This window comes from Amblyraja radiata, chromosome 11 (assembly GCF_010909765.2).
Source record: "Amblyraja radiata isolate CabotCenter1 chromosome 11, sAmbRad1.1.pri, whole genome shotgun sequence".
Classification (NCBI taxonomy): domain Eukaryota; kingdom Metazoa; phylum Chordata; class Chondrichthyes; order Rajiformes; family Rajidae; genus Amblyraja; species Amblyraja radiata.
The window spans coordinates 13,667,531-13,686,774 of record NC_045966.1 but is presented as its reverse complement, the minus strand read 5'-3'; the positions used below and the strand labels follow the sequence as shown (position 1 = coordinate 13,686,774).

The following is a 19,244-nucleotide window of genomic DNA, read 5'->3' as shown; positions in this document are numbered from 1 at the left end:
CATCTTCTGTAACCATAATTCACAATGAATGAAATCTGCAAAACTTGTCACTTAAATCATATTGTAATAAGAATATTTCCTGTTTTTTTTTTGAGTAACTGAAATTTATGCTGTTCAAATTAAATTTCCGTTATCATATAAAATCTTACAGAATTTTAGGTTTGATTTCTGAGAATTCTTTATTATTTTCAGCAAGCACATTTACAGTAAACATTTGGAACATTTTGTAGTACAGCTCTGTTTATGAACTATATGTGCAGACATTTGCTTGCTATTTTCACCTGGCTATGTTCATAGTAGTCTATATTGGCACATACTGTAGCTGTTTATCTTAGTGTTTTCAATGCATTGGTACACAAACATGCACGTGCAAGACCACCTCTGCACATGTAAACAGGATATATTAATCTATGCCTTCAGGTTACTTTAATTTAAAATCCAAAAATATATGTTTAATAAAATGTTATTGAAAATGTCATAATTGTTGTAATTATGTTTTACAATCATAATTTAATTTGATATTAACTTTTTTCTTCTGTTTTGAAACAGGTATCAATGAACAGGGCCTATACCGTATAGTGGGTGTCAATTCTCGAGTCCAAAAACTGTTAGGATTACTAATGGGTAAGTGGTGTTCTTTTCATTAGGTTGAAGTTCAACTGTTATTAAATTATTTAAACATTCGTTTAATCCCCAAATTCTAACTTCAGGGGAGCACTTCTGGTAGCTCTTCCTTTACAATGGTTTTCAAAAAGAGTAAGTAATGCCCTACATTTTTTAGGTGGAACTATTAATCCTGATACAAATTTGCATTTGTATATATGGTTTGGAATCAAGTTTCTGTTCAATCTCGTATGAATACAGGCAATCCCCGTGTTGCAGACTGTATAACGATTTTCATTAATTCAAAACCATATTTCCCACTTTTATCACATATTGTAAGTGGAGATGTGTTCCTGTGGGATTTTTTTTTTTTTTAAATTTCAACAGTCATGACATTATTACAGCTGCTTGATTATGGAGGGGGACGAGATGATGCGCTTACAAGATTGCCTGGTCAGTTTCCAAAGCAAATCCCTTAAATGGCCAGTAGCTGCATTTAATGACACAAGCAGCTGAAGATGCTATGGCAAATTCCAAAGCTTTCACTATTGCAGCATCTGATCTTTATAACATATCAAGGTTTACATACAATTAAATTCCTTTTTATGGTTGTTTAGATTGAAAACTTGCACTTAAACTTACTTGCCCAGTTTCAGACATCTTAAAGGTAAATTATATGGAAAATGCTTGGTAAATAAAACAGCTAGAGCGCAGTGAACATAGTACGCTGAAAAAAATGGTGTTTATGCATGCATCAAGAAATACGTTGAAAAAGATACAAATGGATATTTGTTGTTTTGTCCTTTGTGTACATCTAGTTTTCAATCAAATTTTTGCCCACATGAATTTTGTAAGAACAAACTTTATTCCATACCTCAGATTTTTGGGTAGTGATTTGTGAATTCTGTAACATGGTGGCCCCCTGTAACCAAGACATTTTAAACAGTGTCTGTGGACAACATAGTGCTGGCAATGAGTTAGAGTTAGTATCTGGGCTCCCAGCAAACAGTTACTTTACTCAGAAAACAAACTGAATATGACTATAAGTTCTTAAAAATAAGCAGATTATTTTTTCCAGAATGAGTTAGTGAATGATAGTTGTATATGAATTATATAAAATCGAATGTTGTAACTTTGAGCAAATTGGTCATCTGACATTTTCATTGCACACAATCCATTTAAAGCCTTTCAAAAATCAGCAATGTCGAGCAATGATTTAGAACATAATTTTTATTTGTTCCTTGCATGAAAAGATATTCCTAGATATATTTGAGTAACATGGTGCAAGTTTATTAATACAGCTGGAAATGCGTTTTACCATAATAAAGAAATATTACTATTGAATCACCACCAAGATCTAGGGATTCTTCTGCACTACAAAAGGTGCATTAGATGGGCATTTCACAGGGCCCTCTCAACAATATTCCATTGCATGAGGCCCATGGTGTGCCACACAAAAAATGCAGCCTCATACCTGCAAGCGTTTGCAAATGCTGAACTAGCAGAAGAAATCTGGTCCATGTTCACAGCAAGCCATTCTAATGGTTATAGCAGTAGTGAATAGTTCAGATCTATCAGAAATGATAGGTTTGTTGGAGGTACTGTTCTTTTTCCTTTTCTAACAATGTTGTTTGTTTGAAGGAACAGCCGATGTAGATCTGGAGAGCTCAACTGAATGGGAGATAAAAACTATTACCAGCACACTTAAACATTATCTCAGGTAAGAGTTTAAGAGGAGAATACATTTTAATGCATTTATTGCTAAATAAAATTGCAGGTGAACTTATTTGAAACGTGTATTCAAGAATTAGTTTTTCACTGTTCAATTTTCTTTATTGAGAATAGAAAATCTATTATAATGGAGTTTGAAATGAGATTTAGGCATCTATAAATATTGGGCAAGGTCGGCAGTCAATGGTACATCCTGACCTGAATAACAAGAACTTGTCATATATTACAGTCCAATTAATCAGTTTCTAATACTCAATGGTTCTTTGCCCAAATCTTGGCAGATATTTCATTTTTTATGAATGAAGGAGCATTTCTGAAGAAGTGTCTCGACCCGAAACGTCGCCTATTTCCTTCGCTCCAAAGATGCTGCCTCACCCGCTGAGTCGCTCCACCATTTAAAATAATTTGATGAAAATTTTTTTTGGAAACACTCAACAAGTTGGCAGAATATGTGGAAAGACCAAGTTAACATTTAAGTTTGGTCCCTTGATCTTCCCATTCCATACACGCTGCCTGACCTGAGAATATTCAGATTTTCTGTTTTTATTTCATATTTTCAGCATCTTTATTAAACATTCATTTATTTAAAAATGATGCAGTTTTGTAGTACTATTTTACTTGCTGGAAGAAGATACTTTCAAAATGTTTTGATGTCCTGGAGTTTCCATGAATAGGTTACACAACTAGTAAACCTATTAAATATAATTTTATGCTAAATTTTAAAGCGTTTCATTTGTTTATTTTATTTAATCTTGTATTCTAGTTTATTCAGAAGTCTTTCTGAATATGATTTTTCATGCTTTTATAATATTTCATAGTCAAGTAACACGTGCCTCTCAAATTAAGAAATTTGGGGATTTTTGAGTAAATTGAAGAGCAATTATCAAAGCACAGAATTCTTATCTATTTTCCCTAGGGGTTTGCTGTGTTGCATTTCAGAAAGCATTATGTTGCAGCTTGATTATTACATTTTTCCAAGTCTGTAAATGAATGTCTACCAAGTATGAAAACAGGCGATTCAACCCACTATTTCCACATTGACTAATCTTAATTCCAATTGTATTAAATGAATCTTCCAGTGTCTGACCCATGGCTGCCTTTGTCAAGCCTGTTCAAGTGTTTGTCTACACACTTTGAATGATGTTAACAATTCTTTCTCCCTTTCTCGCAGACAGTGTATTTCAGGTACTTGGCCTCTGAGTGAAAAAATACCCCCTCAGAACCTTCCAGCTCTCTTCCTCCCCCTTATCCTAAATCTGTGTACTCTAGTTTTATCTACTATTTTGGGGAAAGGTTTTCTGCAGTCCACCCAATCTATACTCACTATCATCGAGTGACTGGGTTTTTATTTTACTATGAGCTATTTTTCATTTAAATTAGTGTTTTTGAACAAATTGATTTAATGGTGGGGTCTGAAATGTACTGGATTATTTGTTCGAGCTTCTGATTGACTCATTTTATAACACAAACCTCATGATGCAGCACTTGTTATGAATTAATCAGTTGGGAATTATTAAGATTAATGCTGTGACTATTTAATTTCCTTTCAGAGTGCTTCCAGCTCCATTGATGACATTCCAGTTGCAACATGGCTTTATCAAAGCAGCGAGTAAGTGAAGAACCTTTATCCTCATGTTTCAAGATCGGTGAGGAGTTATAAAGAAAGTGGAATATGACATTTATTTGAGCTGTTATGTCTGCTGTTTCCAACAGACACGTGTAGCTTGATGTCATGATCCTTTTTTTGTCAGCATTATGCAATGGAAAATCTGTTTTATTGTGAGTGAAGCATGTGCCACGCTTATCTTGGAGCAGTGTTGCAGAATATAGATCGAGGGTACTTTTCACTGGGCATTGCCAGTGCAAGATATCAGTATGAGAACTTGCATGAATCCATACTTTTCTCCACTCCATTTGTTAAATCCATCACCCCATGTTGTTCTTCATCCTCACCCCCGCAACATGCCATGATCATCACAAAGACCCAGTATTCTGACAGATGTCCACTGCCTGACCATGCCACTACTGAACTTGATGTAGCAGGATGAAACAGTTGTCTCATCGCCTCTACGTCATACTATTGCACTCTAGGATGCACATGAATTTTAAGGCAAGAGACGGCATTCTTGCACATCGCTCAGGTTTTTTGGCCGAACGTTCACTTACTGATAAGACCAGCAGGGGATGTGTAATGATTAGGATTGCATAGAATTTAGAACAGTACAGCACAGGAACATGCCTTTCAATCTACAATGTCTGTGCTGAACATGATGCCAAGTTAGTCTCTGCCTGCATGTGATTCACATCATTAGTGGAATTTTATTTTCTTATCCACTATTCCTCCCTCCTGCCCAAGGTGACTAGGGGATATGGTACATAGTGAAGAGTGAATCTGGGATTTCCCCAAGCTTTATAATTTTTACACTGACCAGATAAAGTCAGTGAAAAATTATTATCAGACCCAAATTTAAGAAGAATGCTCCACACTCCCTCCGTAATGACTGAGTCAAAAGCTTTTGTGAATTCAAAGCCAAGTCCAAGTGAAGTGGCTGATGCTGCTTCCATGATGTCTCGTGAATTGACATGCAGTGAAGATCAAGTTCCTTGAGCTCCTGGATCTCGTCATTCTTCTCAACCGTTCCAAGTGCTTTTTGGTAGTGAAAAGAGTGCCTTCATAGATGCTAACTTTGGTGGACATCAGCAGAGTACAGGAACAGCGGATAATCTGTAGCTCCTATTGATTCCTATCTACATGCTCCAGCAGTGAGACAGTGTCTGAAAAGAACTACCTATATAGGACTCTTTAGGCTTTCAGGATTGATTTTCTTGTCAATGTTTGGTTGCCTGCCTTGATTTGCCACCATATTGCATCTGCTAAATAAAGGCATGGAAACTAAAGGGCCATAACAGACCCCATCTCAGTGCAGACCTGTATCGGGTAAGGCCATGTAATTGCTCAATCTTTCTGGCTGCTGTGCTGCATATGACCACCAACAAATTGTCACTGGAGTGAAGTTAATCTGAAGGACAATTGCAAACTTGTTTAGTCAATGTCATCTCTTCTCCAGATCAAGGTTATCCAACTTCAATATCGAGCTATTTAGGGCAGATGCTTCTTGTGCATGCACATAATCAGAGGCCAAGCTCCAAATCAATATCAACCTCGTGACTGAAGTATATGAGGGAAGGTACCTTACTCTTAATATCTGCAAAACAAAGGCCCTTTATTGATCTGTCCTTGCTATACAATACTGCATTCCAAAATAAAGATCCACATGAGATTGTGGAAACCATAAACCAGTTCCAATATTTAGAAAGTTATCTCTCAGTGAAGGCACTTTGGTGACGCAATCCCCCATCACCTCCTGTTCATGAATATTGCATTTTGCCATCTGATACAAAGAGTGTTTGAAGGCCAAGATTTGAAATCTAGCACAAAACTGGAGTAATCCCTAAACTTCACCATACTGCTGAGTCGGGGACCATTTTCCACACGCACAAGAAAGACGAGCAGCATTGTCTTTGTAAAGTCCTCCAAAATCCAGTGCACTAATGTTAGTGACCTTTCCCCAGCAACAAGCTCCTAATTACACATTGTTGGTTCCAGTGGGCAGCCCATGTGGTTTACCAGCATAAACCAATGGATTCCTCCGAGTTCCATCATGGCAAGATATTAACATGTGGACAGAGGAAATAATTCAATGTGCTAAAAACAATGGTGAAAAATTGTAACATCCCCACAGATTACTGGGAATCTCCAACGTTCTTGCTGAAAATGGAGAAAGACCATTCAGAATTGTATTGAGATCCTTGAGTCTATTTGACAACTGCACAAGGAATTCCATAAGTACACAGACCACTTCTCAAACTACAAACCTACCTGCTTATCAAGCACCTACCACCTCACCTGTAATGGAGCCTCAGCCTACAGAACTGCAAAGGAGATGACTCATCCTTGACCTCGTATGATTGCCTGAAAAGATGATGATGATTGAGAGAGCAATGTGCAAAGTCTCATGAAAGTTATAGGTTTTTTTTATGTTGCTTCAGAGGCAAGAAAACTTTAGAAATATTGTGTAAGTTTTCCAAAGTCCATTCCTTATCAGCTAAAACCTGATCAGTCATGAAATCAACTCTATCTAAATCATAATTTAGGAGTAAGTTATGCACAGATACCCTTTCTAGTGATATGTACATACTTGCTCCATTGACATAGCCTCTACATTAACAGAACTAATAAACCCATGATCATCATTGAGTACCATCTTCATGTAATATAGTGAGTAGAAGACTACATTCAATGAATCGTGGCACAGTTTGTTTCCTAGAAGTATTTCTAGATATTATCTGGAGAGGTCTGTTTGAATATGAATTAAAACTCAACCCTACCTCAGGTGACTTGAACATGTGCACTTTTTCTTCATTATGTGACGTTATCCGATCCAATTACATTGGAATTACATTGAATAAATGATTTTCTCTGCATCACATTCATCACAATTCATTAAGGGCAGCACAGTGGTGCAGATGGTAGAGCTTCTGCCTCACAACACCAGAGACCTGGGTGCTGATGTTACTTGTCACTACTAAGCTAGATTTATTAAACAAATGCAAACTAATGGGCCACCTGTTGTTTGATAGTTGTGAACACAAAAACTACTGCAGGTAAATCACAAATATTGTAATTGTTTTGTTTTGATTCTCGCCAGAGATGGAGAATCCGGAATCAAGACTCTCTGAGATACATAAATACGTACATCGACTACCAGAGAAGAACAAGACAATGCTGGAAATAACAATAAAACATTTAGCAAAGTAAGATGACGTTTACTGATTTTATTTGTTTGATAGGCTTCTGTCTATTAAGTGTTAACAAATTATATTTTCTTTATATATAGGTGTGCCAAAGGTGATAATATATGAGTACCAAAGGTGATAATATCATAGTAATTGTAACACATTTACTGTGTAGTTTTAACTACCAGGCTATTTCTTCAAACCTCAGGCTGTGTAATTTGTGTAAGCTGGTTGAAAGCAGTTTTGATAATGGTCGTAAATGTTGTAATTGGGTATAAGCTGATAATTTTATGTCCTTTAAAGTCTGTGTTTCACTCAATCATTTTGAAGGTAGTAAAAATACCTTGTGTGATTATTAATCAATTAATAGTTTGAAAGTTGGGTCATGGATGAAGGTAGACAAAAATGCTGGAGAAACTCAGCGGGTGAGGCAGCATCTATGGAGCGAAGGAATAGGCGATGCTTCGGGTCGAGACCCTTCTTCAGACTTCATGGCTGAAGTACATTATCAAAATTCCTTGACTTTGGTACAATTGCCTGTAATATGTACATTTTGGCATGATTGTGAAAGGTAAAATAATCAGGAACAAAAATTTAGTTAAGCATCTTAAATCAGATGTCTTTTAGTTGATAAATGTGTTGGTCTTAGATAGTATTGTCATTGTAATATTGGCTTTCCGATGAAGCTAGCGGCCATGTTCTTTTTTTTTTTTTTCACTTAAATTTTAATTGATTTTTAAGAGATATTTTCAAAACAGTGAAACACCATCACCATGAATAAAACAAAGTAAGAAAAACAGCAATCAAAATAAAAAAATAAGTAGATCGGGGCAAAAAACAAAAAGAAGTAAATAAAATAAAAAAATTGGAATAAGACCGTTTGGTTCACTTACCAAATTAAAAAAAGAAAAAACATTACATTGATTAGTTATCTGGAGATAATTCAACATTCATACAAACATACCATCTAGTTCTATATAACGCAATCTTCCCATATCTAGCTCGGCATTTATCTAATTGGTGTCATGGCTCAAATAAACAGTCCATTTTTCCCAGATCTTCTCAAATGAATTCTCCTTGACTCTCAAGGAATATGTCAATTTCTCCATATTAAAGATGTCTCGCACAATTTCTAACCACTGTTCCTGTTTTGGACTTTTTTCATTAAGCCACTGCCTGGTAATGGCCTTCTTACTTGCTGCAAGCAAAACTTTAATCAAATATGTATCTTCTATTTTTACACTATCTTTAATACGCCCCAGATACATCACATAGCAATGTTACAAAATTTTGAGATTTTAAAAATCAAGTCTGTAATTTATCCCATCAGATAAAGCATAAAAATAAGTTTAATTTGACACCTAATTCACTTTCATATCTCAAGTATTTAAAAAGTTATGGCCATTTTCATACTGGGAAATGAGCATCTTGTTCCCTATTGATTTTCTATGGACATAACAAAAAAGCTGTGATCGTGAACAGTCAAAAGCCCATAACTTTCTTAAAAATTAAGAGAACTGAATGAAATTTTCAGTTATCATAGATTGAAGCATTCTGAAACAAATATAAAATAATCTTACTTGGATGACCTGAAATTAAAGCATATAATTAGTTAGTTACCTAATTGTAGCTAATTTCAGACTTCAATTACTAGATCTAAACATCTATCCATTTCTTAATAAATGATTAACATTTTTAAATAGCCTAAATGTCCAAATAATATTCACAAATAATTCACAATAAAACATGATTTTTAAATCTCATTTACATTAATTTATAGGCCAAATGGAAGGAATTTAGTGTTTAATTGCTGTAAATAAATGCCCATTTAAATCAGCTTTCCAGTGGGTCCCTGTGGAACGCGCTGGTTTAGAACGTTCACATTGCGGTAGATTTGTGCCCCAAATGCCGAGAAAAATACTGCGGGATATAATGGGCCCAAATTGAGCTACTCGCAATATTAAACTTAGTATAAAGGGATCTTTAGAAGCCCTTTTTAATGTAAAAATATACAACCTAACTTCTGCTATTTGCTTTATGAGACCCTGCGGTTGCTGGCGGTCGCGGGTTTAGAGATTGATTTTTAAACTACTATAACTATTATTCAAGGCCTTTAAACCTAATAATAGCTTTTGCGACGGGGTCTTCCAGCGATTTTTCGTTAATAATTAACTAGGCTGAACATTTTCGATTGGAACAGCTTAGAGAAAATCGCGTTTTAAACCCGCCCCCTCTAAACGGCGCCAAAATCGCGCACACCCTCATCAGCAGATCTTCAACGACGCTTCAGGTAGGCTTTGCAACATACCTACATCACAGGGCAGGTATTTGGGATTTTATAACTCAAGATATTATTTACAGCTGCATTAACATTTTCCCAGTATGGCCTTATCTTTACACAGTTCCAGAAAATATACGAGTGGTCTGCCTCCGTACTCCCACACAGCCTCCAACAGTGTTGTTGGCCACAAGTTGTCTGCTTTTTATTTTTGGTGTTATAAAAAAGCGAGATAGATTCTTCCAGCAAAATTCTCTCCATACTAGTGAGCTTGTGGATGAACATTGTGTTTCACACATTTGATACCATTCTTCTTCTGTTATTTGAATCTTTAATTCTGCTTCCCATTTTGTTTTTATGTAGAGCGTTGATTCTCCCCCGCTTTCCACCAGAGCTTGGTAGAAAGCAGAGATGACCCGAGACCCCTTCTGTTTGTATGCATCCACAATCACCTTGATCACATTATTTGAAATTTCATCTAGTTCTGGTCTTATCTCTTTTATAAAGTAGTCTCTTAATTGCAAGTATCTAAAAAAATCTTTGTTTTCGAGACCATACTTTGACTTTAAATCTTGGAAGCTCATAAACTCACCATTTTCTGAAACTGTATACATTGCCGTTATGCCTTTATGTGCCCATTCTTTGAATTTTGAATCATACACCCCTGGCTTAAACTTTGAGTCATATGCGAACCACTTCAATGCGTGAACCCCTCTTTTTAATTTGTATTTTTCCACTATAACATTCCATATTTCTAACGTAAATGCTACTATTGGATCCATAGCATGTCTCAAAGCCCCTCTCAGATATTTGTCTCCCACCAAAATCTGGGTCTGGTAACCCTGTATCTCCCTTTCCATTTCTTTCCATCGAGATTCATAATCAGGTCTACACCAACAAGCTCTGTTTGAGCTGCATAAAAGTATTTCCTCAGATTTGGTAAATCCATTCCACCCTTGCTTTTCAGCAGTTGAAGTGTTGTTAGTTTTATTCTTGGTTTTTTGCTATTCCAAATGAATCTAGAGATCATTTTATCCCAGGCTATGAATTTATCTCGGGGAACATTAATTGGGAGAGATTGGAATAAATATAGTAGTTTAGGTAGGATATTCATTTTTACCGTTTGTATTCTGGCACTGAAGTCTAGAGGAAGGGTCGACCATCTCTCAACATCCTTTTTGATGTTTTCTTCAATTTTGTTATAATTAGTTTCAAACAAGTTGGAAAGTGTTTTGGTTATAGTTACACCAAGATACTGCATCATTTTAGAGTTCCATTTCAGATTATATGCATCTCTGATTTGTTGGGATGCAGAATAATTGAATGAAAGAATTTGTGTTTTTGTTATATTCAATTTATACCCTGAGTAGTATCCATATGTTTCAAATTGGTTCATTAGATTTGGGAGATATATCTGGTCGTTCAAGAAAAATAATGATATCATCAGCGAAAAGACCAATTATATGTTCTTTCCCCCCTATTTTGACCCCCTGCAGGTCTTCTCTCTGCCTTATTGCTTGTGCTAAGGGTTCAATATACAAAACAAAGAGAGTAGGAGAAAGACAGCATCCTTGCCTTGTGCCCCTCTCTAACTGGATCCTTTTTGATATGTTTCCATTTACCTTAATCCTAGCTGTAGGCTCCTGATATATTGTTTTAATACACCGAATTGCATCTTCATTGAAACCAAATCTCCTCAGTACTTCATATAAGAATACCCAACTAACACTATCAAAGGCTTTTTCTGCATCTAAACTGACCAGGACCATATTTGTATCCTTTTTTTGAGCATTATCCACAATGTGGAGGGTTCTTCTAATATTATCCTGTGTTTGACGCCCCCGAATAAATCCAGTTTGGTCTTCATTAATCAGATCTGGTACAAAAGTCTCGAGTCTTTTGCAAATGATTGAGGTAAATAGTTTGTAGTCTACATTTAAAATTGAGATTGGCCTGAAATTTTTACATTGCTCTTTGTCTTTGCCTTCCTTGGGTAAAATGGTAATAATTGCTTCCTTCCATGATGGGGGAGCCCTGCCCTCTTTAAGGGTCCAGTTAAAGCAAGACAGGAGCAGAGGTGTTAGCTCTTTCTTAAAGGCCTTGTACCATTCTGGTGGAAACCCATCGCTGCCTGGTGATTTACTAGCCTTGAGTCTACTGATTGCAGCTTCCAGCTCCTTAACCGTAAATTGTGACGTAATGGTATTATTTTGTGTCTCACCAATGGATGGCAGATCAAGTGAGTTAAGAAAACTTCTCATTGTCCTTTCGTCAGCTGATGGTGGTTTAGAATAGAGTTTCTTATAGTATTCTTCAAATATTCTTTCTATCTCATCTGGCTCGTGTGATAATTGATTGGTTTTAGGATCTCTTATTTTATGAATTGTATTAGAGGCCTGCTGTTTACGCAGGCGTCTGGCCAGGAGTCTAGTTGCTTTTGGACCTGCTTCATAATAGGTCTGCTTTACGAATCTTGCCCTTTTTTCCATATCTCCCCTGAGGATCTCATCTATCTCCCCCCTTTTTTCCATGATCTGTTTTAGTACCAACTGATCCTGTATGTTTTTATGTTTTTTCTCCAATTCTTTCAGTTTTTCTACTTTATGTTCATACGTAGCTAGCCGGGTCTTTTTTTGTGATGATGTCAGAGCGATCAGCTTTCCACGTATAACTGCCTTCATAGCATCCCACAGTATTACAGGATCCACATCCCCGTTATCATTCTCTTCTATGTACCTTTTTATCTCTTCCCTTATTTGTTCCACATTTGCCTTATTATTCAAAATACCCACATTGAGCCTCCAAACAGTATTTATTTTTCTACTATTCAGGTGTACTGTCAAGCTGATCGCACTGTGATCAGATACATCTGCCACCCCGATTTTACACTCTGTGATCCTGTGACTTTCACCCGTATTCATTAAAAAGTAGTAAATCCTGGAGTAGACTGAGTGAGGTACTGAATAGTGTGTGTAGTCCCTTTCTAAAGGGTGAAGTTCTCGCCAAACATCAATTAGGCCCATTTCCTGTACTGATGTGTTAATAAACTTGGTCAGATGCATCTTGGTTTTTTTTAGGCTTGTTGTATCCAAATTATGATTCATGACCACATTGAAGTCCCCTCCACATATCAAAATACCTTCAGTCTCTAAAGCAATAATGTCAAACAGAGTTTTGAAAAAACATTTGGTACTCTCTGGGGGGGCATATACATTGATCAGTGTCACGACTTTGTTTTCCAACTTTCCTTTAACTAATACATACCTTCCCTCTTTGACCCTGACTTCTTTATGGCATTCAAATTGGACTGCATTTGTAATAAGGATAGCCACTCCCCTCTTTTGCCTAGTTTTATAGGAACTATAAAATGCATTTCTAAAGCCAAAGTGTTTTAGCTTCTCATGTTCTTGTTGAGGCAGGTGGGTTTCTTGTAAAAATAGTACCTGGGCCTTTTCTTTTTTCAGTTTAGCCAGGACCTTACTCCTTTTAACTGGATTATTCATCCCATTTACATTGAGTGACACCAATTTGATAGTATTACGTGACATTTAATTTACCTACTCCTGTCTTGCATTCATAAATCTCCAGATAACTTGAAACTGTGCAGGTCTGAACATCTGGACAAATTTAAAAAAAAAGAAAAGAAAAGAAAAAACAGTTGACTTCCAAGTAAGGGTGATTCCTATCCAACCTGAGTCCCCGTTGGCAGGTATAGGGGAAAGCCTCCTCCCAGAGGGCCCCTCACTAGAGGTGAAACACTCCATTTCACGCATCCTAGTATCGTCCAACATCATCCGATAGCACTTATTTTTTAGTCCAAAAGAATTTGTGACACAATAAAAGCTAGTTGGATGGGGTCTGCTCAGACTCCTGTAGTCGCTCTCTTGCTGTCTCACTCTCATCTTCGCTCCTCTTTCCAACTCTGTGCCATGTCAAAGCCTGGAGAAGACGCTCCATCTCTGGGTCCGCCAGCTCCTCAGACACCATCAGTAATCAGGTGTCTCCATGGAGTAGCCTCTCCTCCTCAATTCCTGCGCTGCGTCTTGTGCACTATGATATGTGCATATTCCTGAGTCCCATTGAATACGCATCTTGTCCAGCGGGGTCTGGAAGCGGACACCTCTCTCCTTCAGGGCCCTCTTTATTCCCTTATATGCCTTGCGCTTCTGGACAACCTCCGTTGCATAGTCGTGGTCAAATGATAGACGTCGCCCGTCAATCATTATCTTCTTTCCCCAGGCCTTTTTCAATACCATTTCTTTGGTATTAAACTCCAGGAAATTTACCACTATAGACCTAGGTGGTGAATTACCTTCCGGTTTGCGAGCCAAAGCTCTGTGCGCGCGCTGGATCCGTATGTTGGGGTTCGTTGTTATTACGAGTTCAGTTTTTAAAAGTTGCTCCACAAATTCAGACATAATTTGCCTTCTTTCTCTTCAGGTACGCCGGTATTTGTTATTTCGTCTAGACCGTCCTTCCAAATCAGTCAGTTTTTCTTGCATGGCTTTCTGTTTTTTCATAGATTTAAACAGCACTTTTTTCACAGCCATTGTCTCATCCTCTTCAATTCGTGCTTCAGCTTTGTTTAGTCTAGTTTCATGGGCATGGATTTGTTTGGAGTTTGCAGAAAGTTTATGATCAATTTCTTGCTTCAGTACTCTGAGTTCGGTTTTCATGTCTTCTTTGATTTCTTCTTTAAATTTATGTAAGTCCACTTTATATTCAGTCCTGAAGTCATGTATTTCCTTACTGATATTGTGTAGCATTGAGCGCACGGTTTCTGCTGAGTCATCTTTTGAGCTTTGAGCTTTGTCCATCTCCGGTGAATTCTTTCTTTCTCGTCCGTCACGTTTCTTTTGACTTCTAGTTGTCGCTCCCCCACTCATTCCAAAACAGAAAACTGTGAATTATGTAGCAATTAGTGAATTAAGGGAGGCTAGTTTTAAACTTGCTATCGGGAGCTCGAAATTAAGCAGCCATCTGCTCGCGTCGCCACCGGAAGTCCTGCGGCCATGTTCTTGAGAGGGAATAGTGTACGAGTGCTGCGGAGAGGTTAATATAAAATAATTTATCTTCTCCAGGCAGCTTTTTTCTGATTGTCAATTTGCAAAGTAACTTTTAAGTGGTTCTGTAATCCCAAACGAAATCACACTATACTCAATTTAGCCTTTGTAATGAATCCAGTGTTCCCTAATTCATCAATCTCATTATATTCAATTAGCATTTTGGATAAGCAGATCTATCCATATTTTACCCCTTCACTCCTGACTTGATTTTGGAAAGATATCTACTGTAAACAATAACTATCGCCATTTTAAATATTTCACTGTGATATAATTTCCAGTTGTTGGAGAATTTTTCATTGATCATGATATTCTTTATTGACATCATGCAGCCTATTCCTTTTTTTAATGACACCAATTTAACTTTTTACAGCAGCATCGTTATCAATAGAAACATGCACCATGGTTGAATTTCATTGAGAAACCCAGTGAATAGCTATTACTGTTTCTTGTAACATCCTTTAAGCCGTAGTTATTTTGACTTGCCTGTAATTATATAGATCTCGCTAGCTTTATGTAAAATGGCCAGAATTAATAACCTACTCCATGAAGTTGATGCGAGTGATATGGCCATTTTCTTTAAATTATTTTTTAAATATGTGAATGTGGAAGATGAGCTGATAGTTATTTCTTGGTTTGGAGTAAAGGCAGTAATCCAGAAAAACTTTTTCATCAGCAAGTTAATTCTTTCTTATCACTTAGCGTGTCCAGTAACCACAAACAAAATCTGATGACCATGGCAAATCTAGGTGTGGTGTTTGGACCAACGTTATTTAGACCACAGGAGGAGACGGTGGCTGCAATCATGGATATCAAGTTTCAGAATATAGTTGTTGAAATGTTAATAGAAAACTATGAAAAGGTAAGCCTTTAAAATAACTTGCTCCTGTGTTTCTGGCATCCAAAGAATCTTAAAATAAAAGAGTGAAAAGAGTTTTGGGCTCATTCAATCTTGATGGATAAGCGAATAGACACCGCGCCCAGTTCTTTCTCTATGGTACTGTCATTTTTATCCAGGTATTTATGCAACTCCCTTTTGAAGATGGCTATTAGTTTAGTTTAGAGATACAGAGTGGAAAGAGGCCCTTCGGCCCACCGAGTCCGCGTTGACCAGCGATCACTGCACACTAACACTACCCAACACACATTGGGGACAATTTACAAGTTTACCAAGCCAATTAGCCTACAAACCTGTACTTCTTTGGAGTGTAGGAGGGAACCGGAGCACCCGGAGAAAACGCATGCAAGTCACAGGGAGAACTTACAAACTCCATACAGAGGCACTGGTAGTCAGGATCAAACCCAGGTCTCTGGCGCTGTAAGGCAGCAACTCTACCGCTGCGCCACCATGCCACCCCTTACCTCTGTTTGTGGAGCTATTTATTTTAAACCTATGCCCACTCAGCTGTGAATTCTTCAAATACTGCATTTAATTTTTTGTAATTTTACAATTATAATTCATAATTTTAAACATCTGTTTCAAATCCTTTTTTTAAAGCCTTCTTTGGGTACCAACTACCATATCAGTTGACACTCTATATTGAATTTTAATTCTTCTTTCCCTGGAACCATTATAGAAATTATATCTTCTGTATCTTCTTAACATGTGGTCCACAAAATGCAAGCAGAGTATGTCCACTATCTTTTTAATAAAATTCACATTTTTAAAATGAACTGCTTTATCTTATCCTGTCGCCCTCAAGGATATATACAAAAATAACCTAGACGTCACTGTTCTCTTGTGTGCTCTAAAATATTTCCAATTTACCTTGCGCTATCCCTTGTCAACCCTCAAATCATTTCTATTTCAGTGCGATGTGGTTGAAAACTCATTTAAGCTTGAGTAAATTGTGTTTACAACCATTTCCTGATCAAATCACAACAATCATGACATTTAACGAGGCATTTCCTGTTATGAGTCGCCTTTTACAACCCTGAAGCCATTTCTTTATCAGGGATACAGGTGATGATGTTATTCAGGAAGGAACATGATGTGTTATTCCTATGCAATGTTTCGCTCCCTCCCCAATCCTAGCCATGTGTTCCCAATTACCTTTGCTGTTGCTTTTGAACACACCTCCCCCTCCTCCCCTCCTCCCCTCCTCCCCTCCTCCCCTCCTCCCCTCCTCCCCTCCCACCCCTCCTCCCCTCCCACCCCTACCACCCCCCGCCCGCCCCCGTCTCCACATGTAGTGTAACATTGCAAACCAGAATATACCAACCTCTCCGGGTTCAACAGTACCTCTCACCCGTCAAAATATCTGGGATGATCTCTGATTTCTCTCTTCCTCAAAAGCTGGCCTGATTTTTCCCCACCCCATTCAAGTCAGGGTATTTATCTTTAATTCCCTACTCTTCCTTCCCCTCAAACTTTTCATCTCCTATGCTCAATCTGTTCCTGTATCTCCTCACCTAAACACATAGATTGTACTGCTGATATAAGTCCAAGAGTCCCACAGTCTTGAAAGTTAACTCATCGCCCTAGTCCAGTTTTGGGGGCCTGCAGAAGTAATTGCAGAATTTTTCAATGTGAAAATATGCAATGGCTGGTCTTGATCTTAGTAGCAATTGAATTTCAATGCAAAACCCAGTGTAATTTTGTTTACTTCATCCGCACTATTTAGGTGCTTGTTCAGGATGCATTAAGGGTGCTTTGGAAATTCAAGGCACTGTTTGATTAACTTTAGTTTGGTGAATTGCTAACCATTTGACCACAAAACTATTTACTTTCACAATCCATTGTTCTGTTTGGCCTTTATGGAAGCTATCTCACATCAGTTTGAGGTGCAAAACATGTATCATCTGAAGAAATGCTAAATTTAAAATATATCTAGACAGTACCATACATATTAAGTTTTTTGCAAACTGTTTGTTTCCTTGATATTATCACCAAATATGTCATCTCTTACATGGTTTGGCTTAATAGGCAAGGCTTAGAAGGTAAATGGAATTAGTATACATGGTCAATATGTTCGGCAGAGACATGGCGGGCAAAGGGCCTGTTTTTGTGCTATCTGCAACTCTAGAACTGCAATATTGTTTACACTGCTGTTAGTATGATCTGTTATTGTCTATCTTCAGAAATTATATCCAAATTTATATGCTTTAACTGTGTTAAAAAAATGTTGAAAGCTGAAGCACAAATGCTACCATTTCATTACAAAAAGTGTAATGTGTAGTAAATATGATAGATTGTATGCAGCTGAAACAGCTGCAGCCTGAACACATATCCAGTGATATCAATACACTAACATGCTGTCTTTAAAACTCTGGAGAAAGTTTTGGTGACCTTTGGTTAGAGTCATAGGAATCTGACAGGATTTTTATCCCTGAATACTCTCCAGTTAATCCAATTGGACATGCACAATTAACAATGATGGTCATATTGAATGATGACTGTATTGCCTTGACTGAAAAGTGTTCTGGTTTGGAATACAAAGTTGGCATTTGCAAACGCACAAAAGCTCATTCCAGAAAGTTAATGTGCCAAACAGCTGTAGAGTCATGTTTCAACGAGGGAAGGGGAGAACATTGTTTGTTGGTAAATCTTTAAAGAGGATAGTAGTTTGATTATTGCCTGCATTGAAATTTTGAATGCATGTAAAGATTTCTTTCATTCATAGATTTTCCAAATGATACCAGACACTGCAACAGTTCAACCAAATCCATTACTAAATTCTGCACAGAAAAAGGGTACAGAGACTAAAACTGCCTTGTGCAGCCAGAGACCTTTAATGGTGTTTCAGACAATATCAAATGAAAATGGTAAGTTAATGGAATCTACTGCAAGTGCTGTGATAATAGTTCCCAATTTATTTTATCTTGGTTTCTTCAACATAATCTAAATATATCAATTTATAATAGATGTATGCTTTCACATTTATAAAATCAATTTTTTTCTTAAATTTGCACTTTGATTTTCTTTACTTCTCTCAGTTTACATCCAGCACTTAGGACAAACTGATATTTATACAATGAAAAAATCCCCCAAATATTCTGCATGAATATCTGCAATATTGCAGGCAAGGAATCATAAATATATGGTACAACTGTGCTAGATAATACCCTCTTTCATCAAAGCACGTTTTGTGTGGTTAGAAAATAATTTTGACCACAGTTATATTTCATTTTTGTTCAACTGTAATTAAACAACTGCTTTGTCGATGTCTATGTTTAGCAAATTATAATGAATTGCAGGAAAGTGCTTGAAGGTTACATGGGATGCTGACCGCAAATATTTGAATATTGCTGTTGGTAAATGTTAGCATTCAGCTTCTTTCAAGTTCTGCCTATTACCATTTTCCTCCATGATATTTTCTGCATACACAGCCAATACACATCTGTCTTTGAAGTGTTTGTGTAGACATTTTATTCCCACAGCACCAGTGGATTTTTCACATTATCTGTCCACAAAAGATCTTGATTAAAATGTATTCTTCTAGTTAGATTCAAACTAAGGAGTTGGTTACTTTCTTTGACCTTTTCCGTAGCCCCAGGTATTTGTGTGTATCTGTACACTGTGGGTGGCTTGATAGTAATCATGTATAGTCTTTCTGCTGACTAGATAGCACACAATAAAAAACTTCTCCTATACACACGACAATAAACTAAACTAAAGAATAAATTGAAAAATGGCTCAAATGTTATGTTGCAAATGTAAAACTGGTAAACGAGACATTTAAAAATAGTTTAAATTGACTTCACTAAAAACACTTAAAAGTATATTGCTTCTTTATATCAATTAAAAACCTTAATATTCAATGAATTACAGG

At 37.0% G+C, this 19,244-nt stretch overlaps 1 protein-coding gene across 6 annotated transcripts in view; it reads left to right on the top strand.

Annotated features, from left to right (window-relative positions):
• Positions 1-19,244, top strand: part of LOC116978300 (rho GTPase-activating protein 26-like) — a 143,866-nt gene that overhangs the window by 83,294 nt on the left and 41,328 nt on the right. For all 6 annotated transcript variants that reach the window (XM_033029350.1, XM_033029348.1, XM_033029347.1 and 3 more), the window contains exons 15-20: positions 550-624; positions 2,245-2,323; positions 3,885-3,943; positions 7,044-7,149; positions 15,175-15,334; positions 18,096-18,237. In XM_033029350.1, the coding sequence (XP_032885241.1) occupies positions 550-624; positions 2,245-2,323; positions 3,885-3,943; positions 7,044-7,149; positions 15,175-15,334; positions 18,096-18,237 (621 nt within the window). The remainder of the gene's footprint in view (positions 1-549; positions 625-2,244; positions 2,324-3,884; positions 3,944-7,043; positions 7,150-15,174; positions 15,335-18,095; positions 18,238-19,244) is intronic.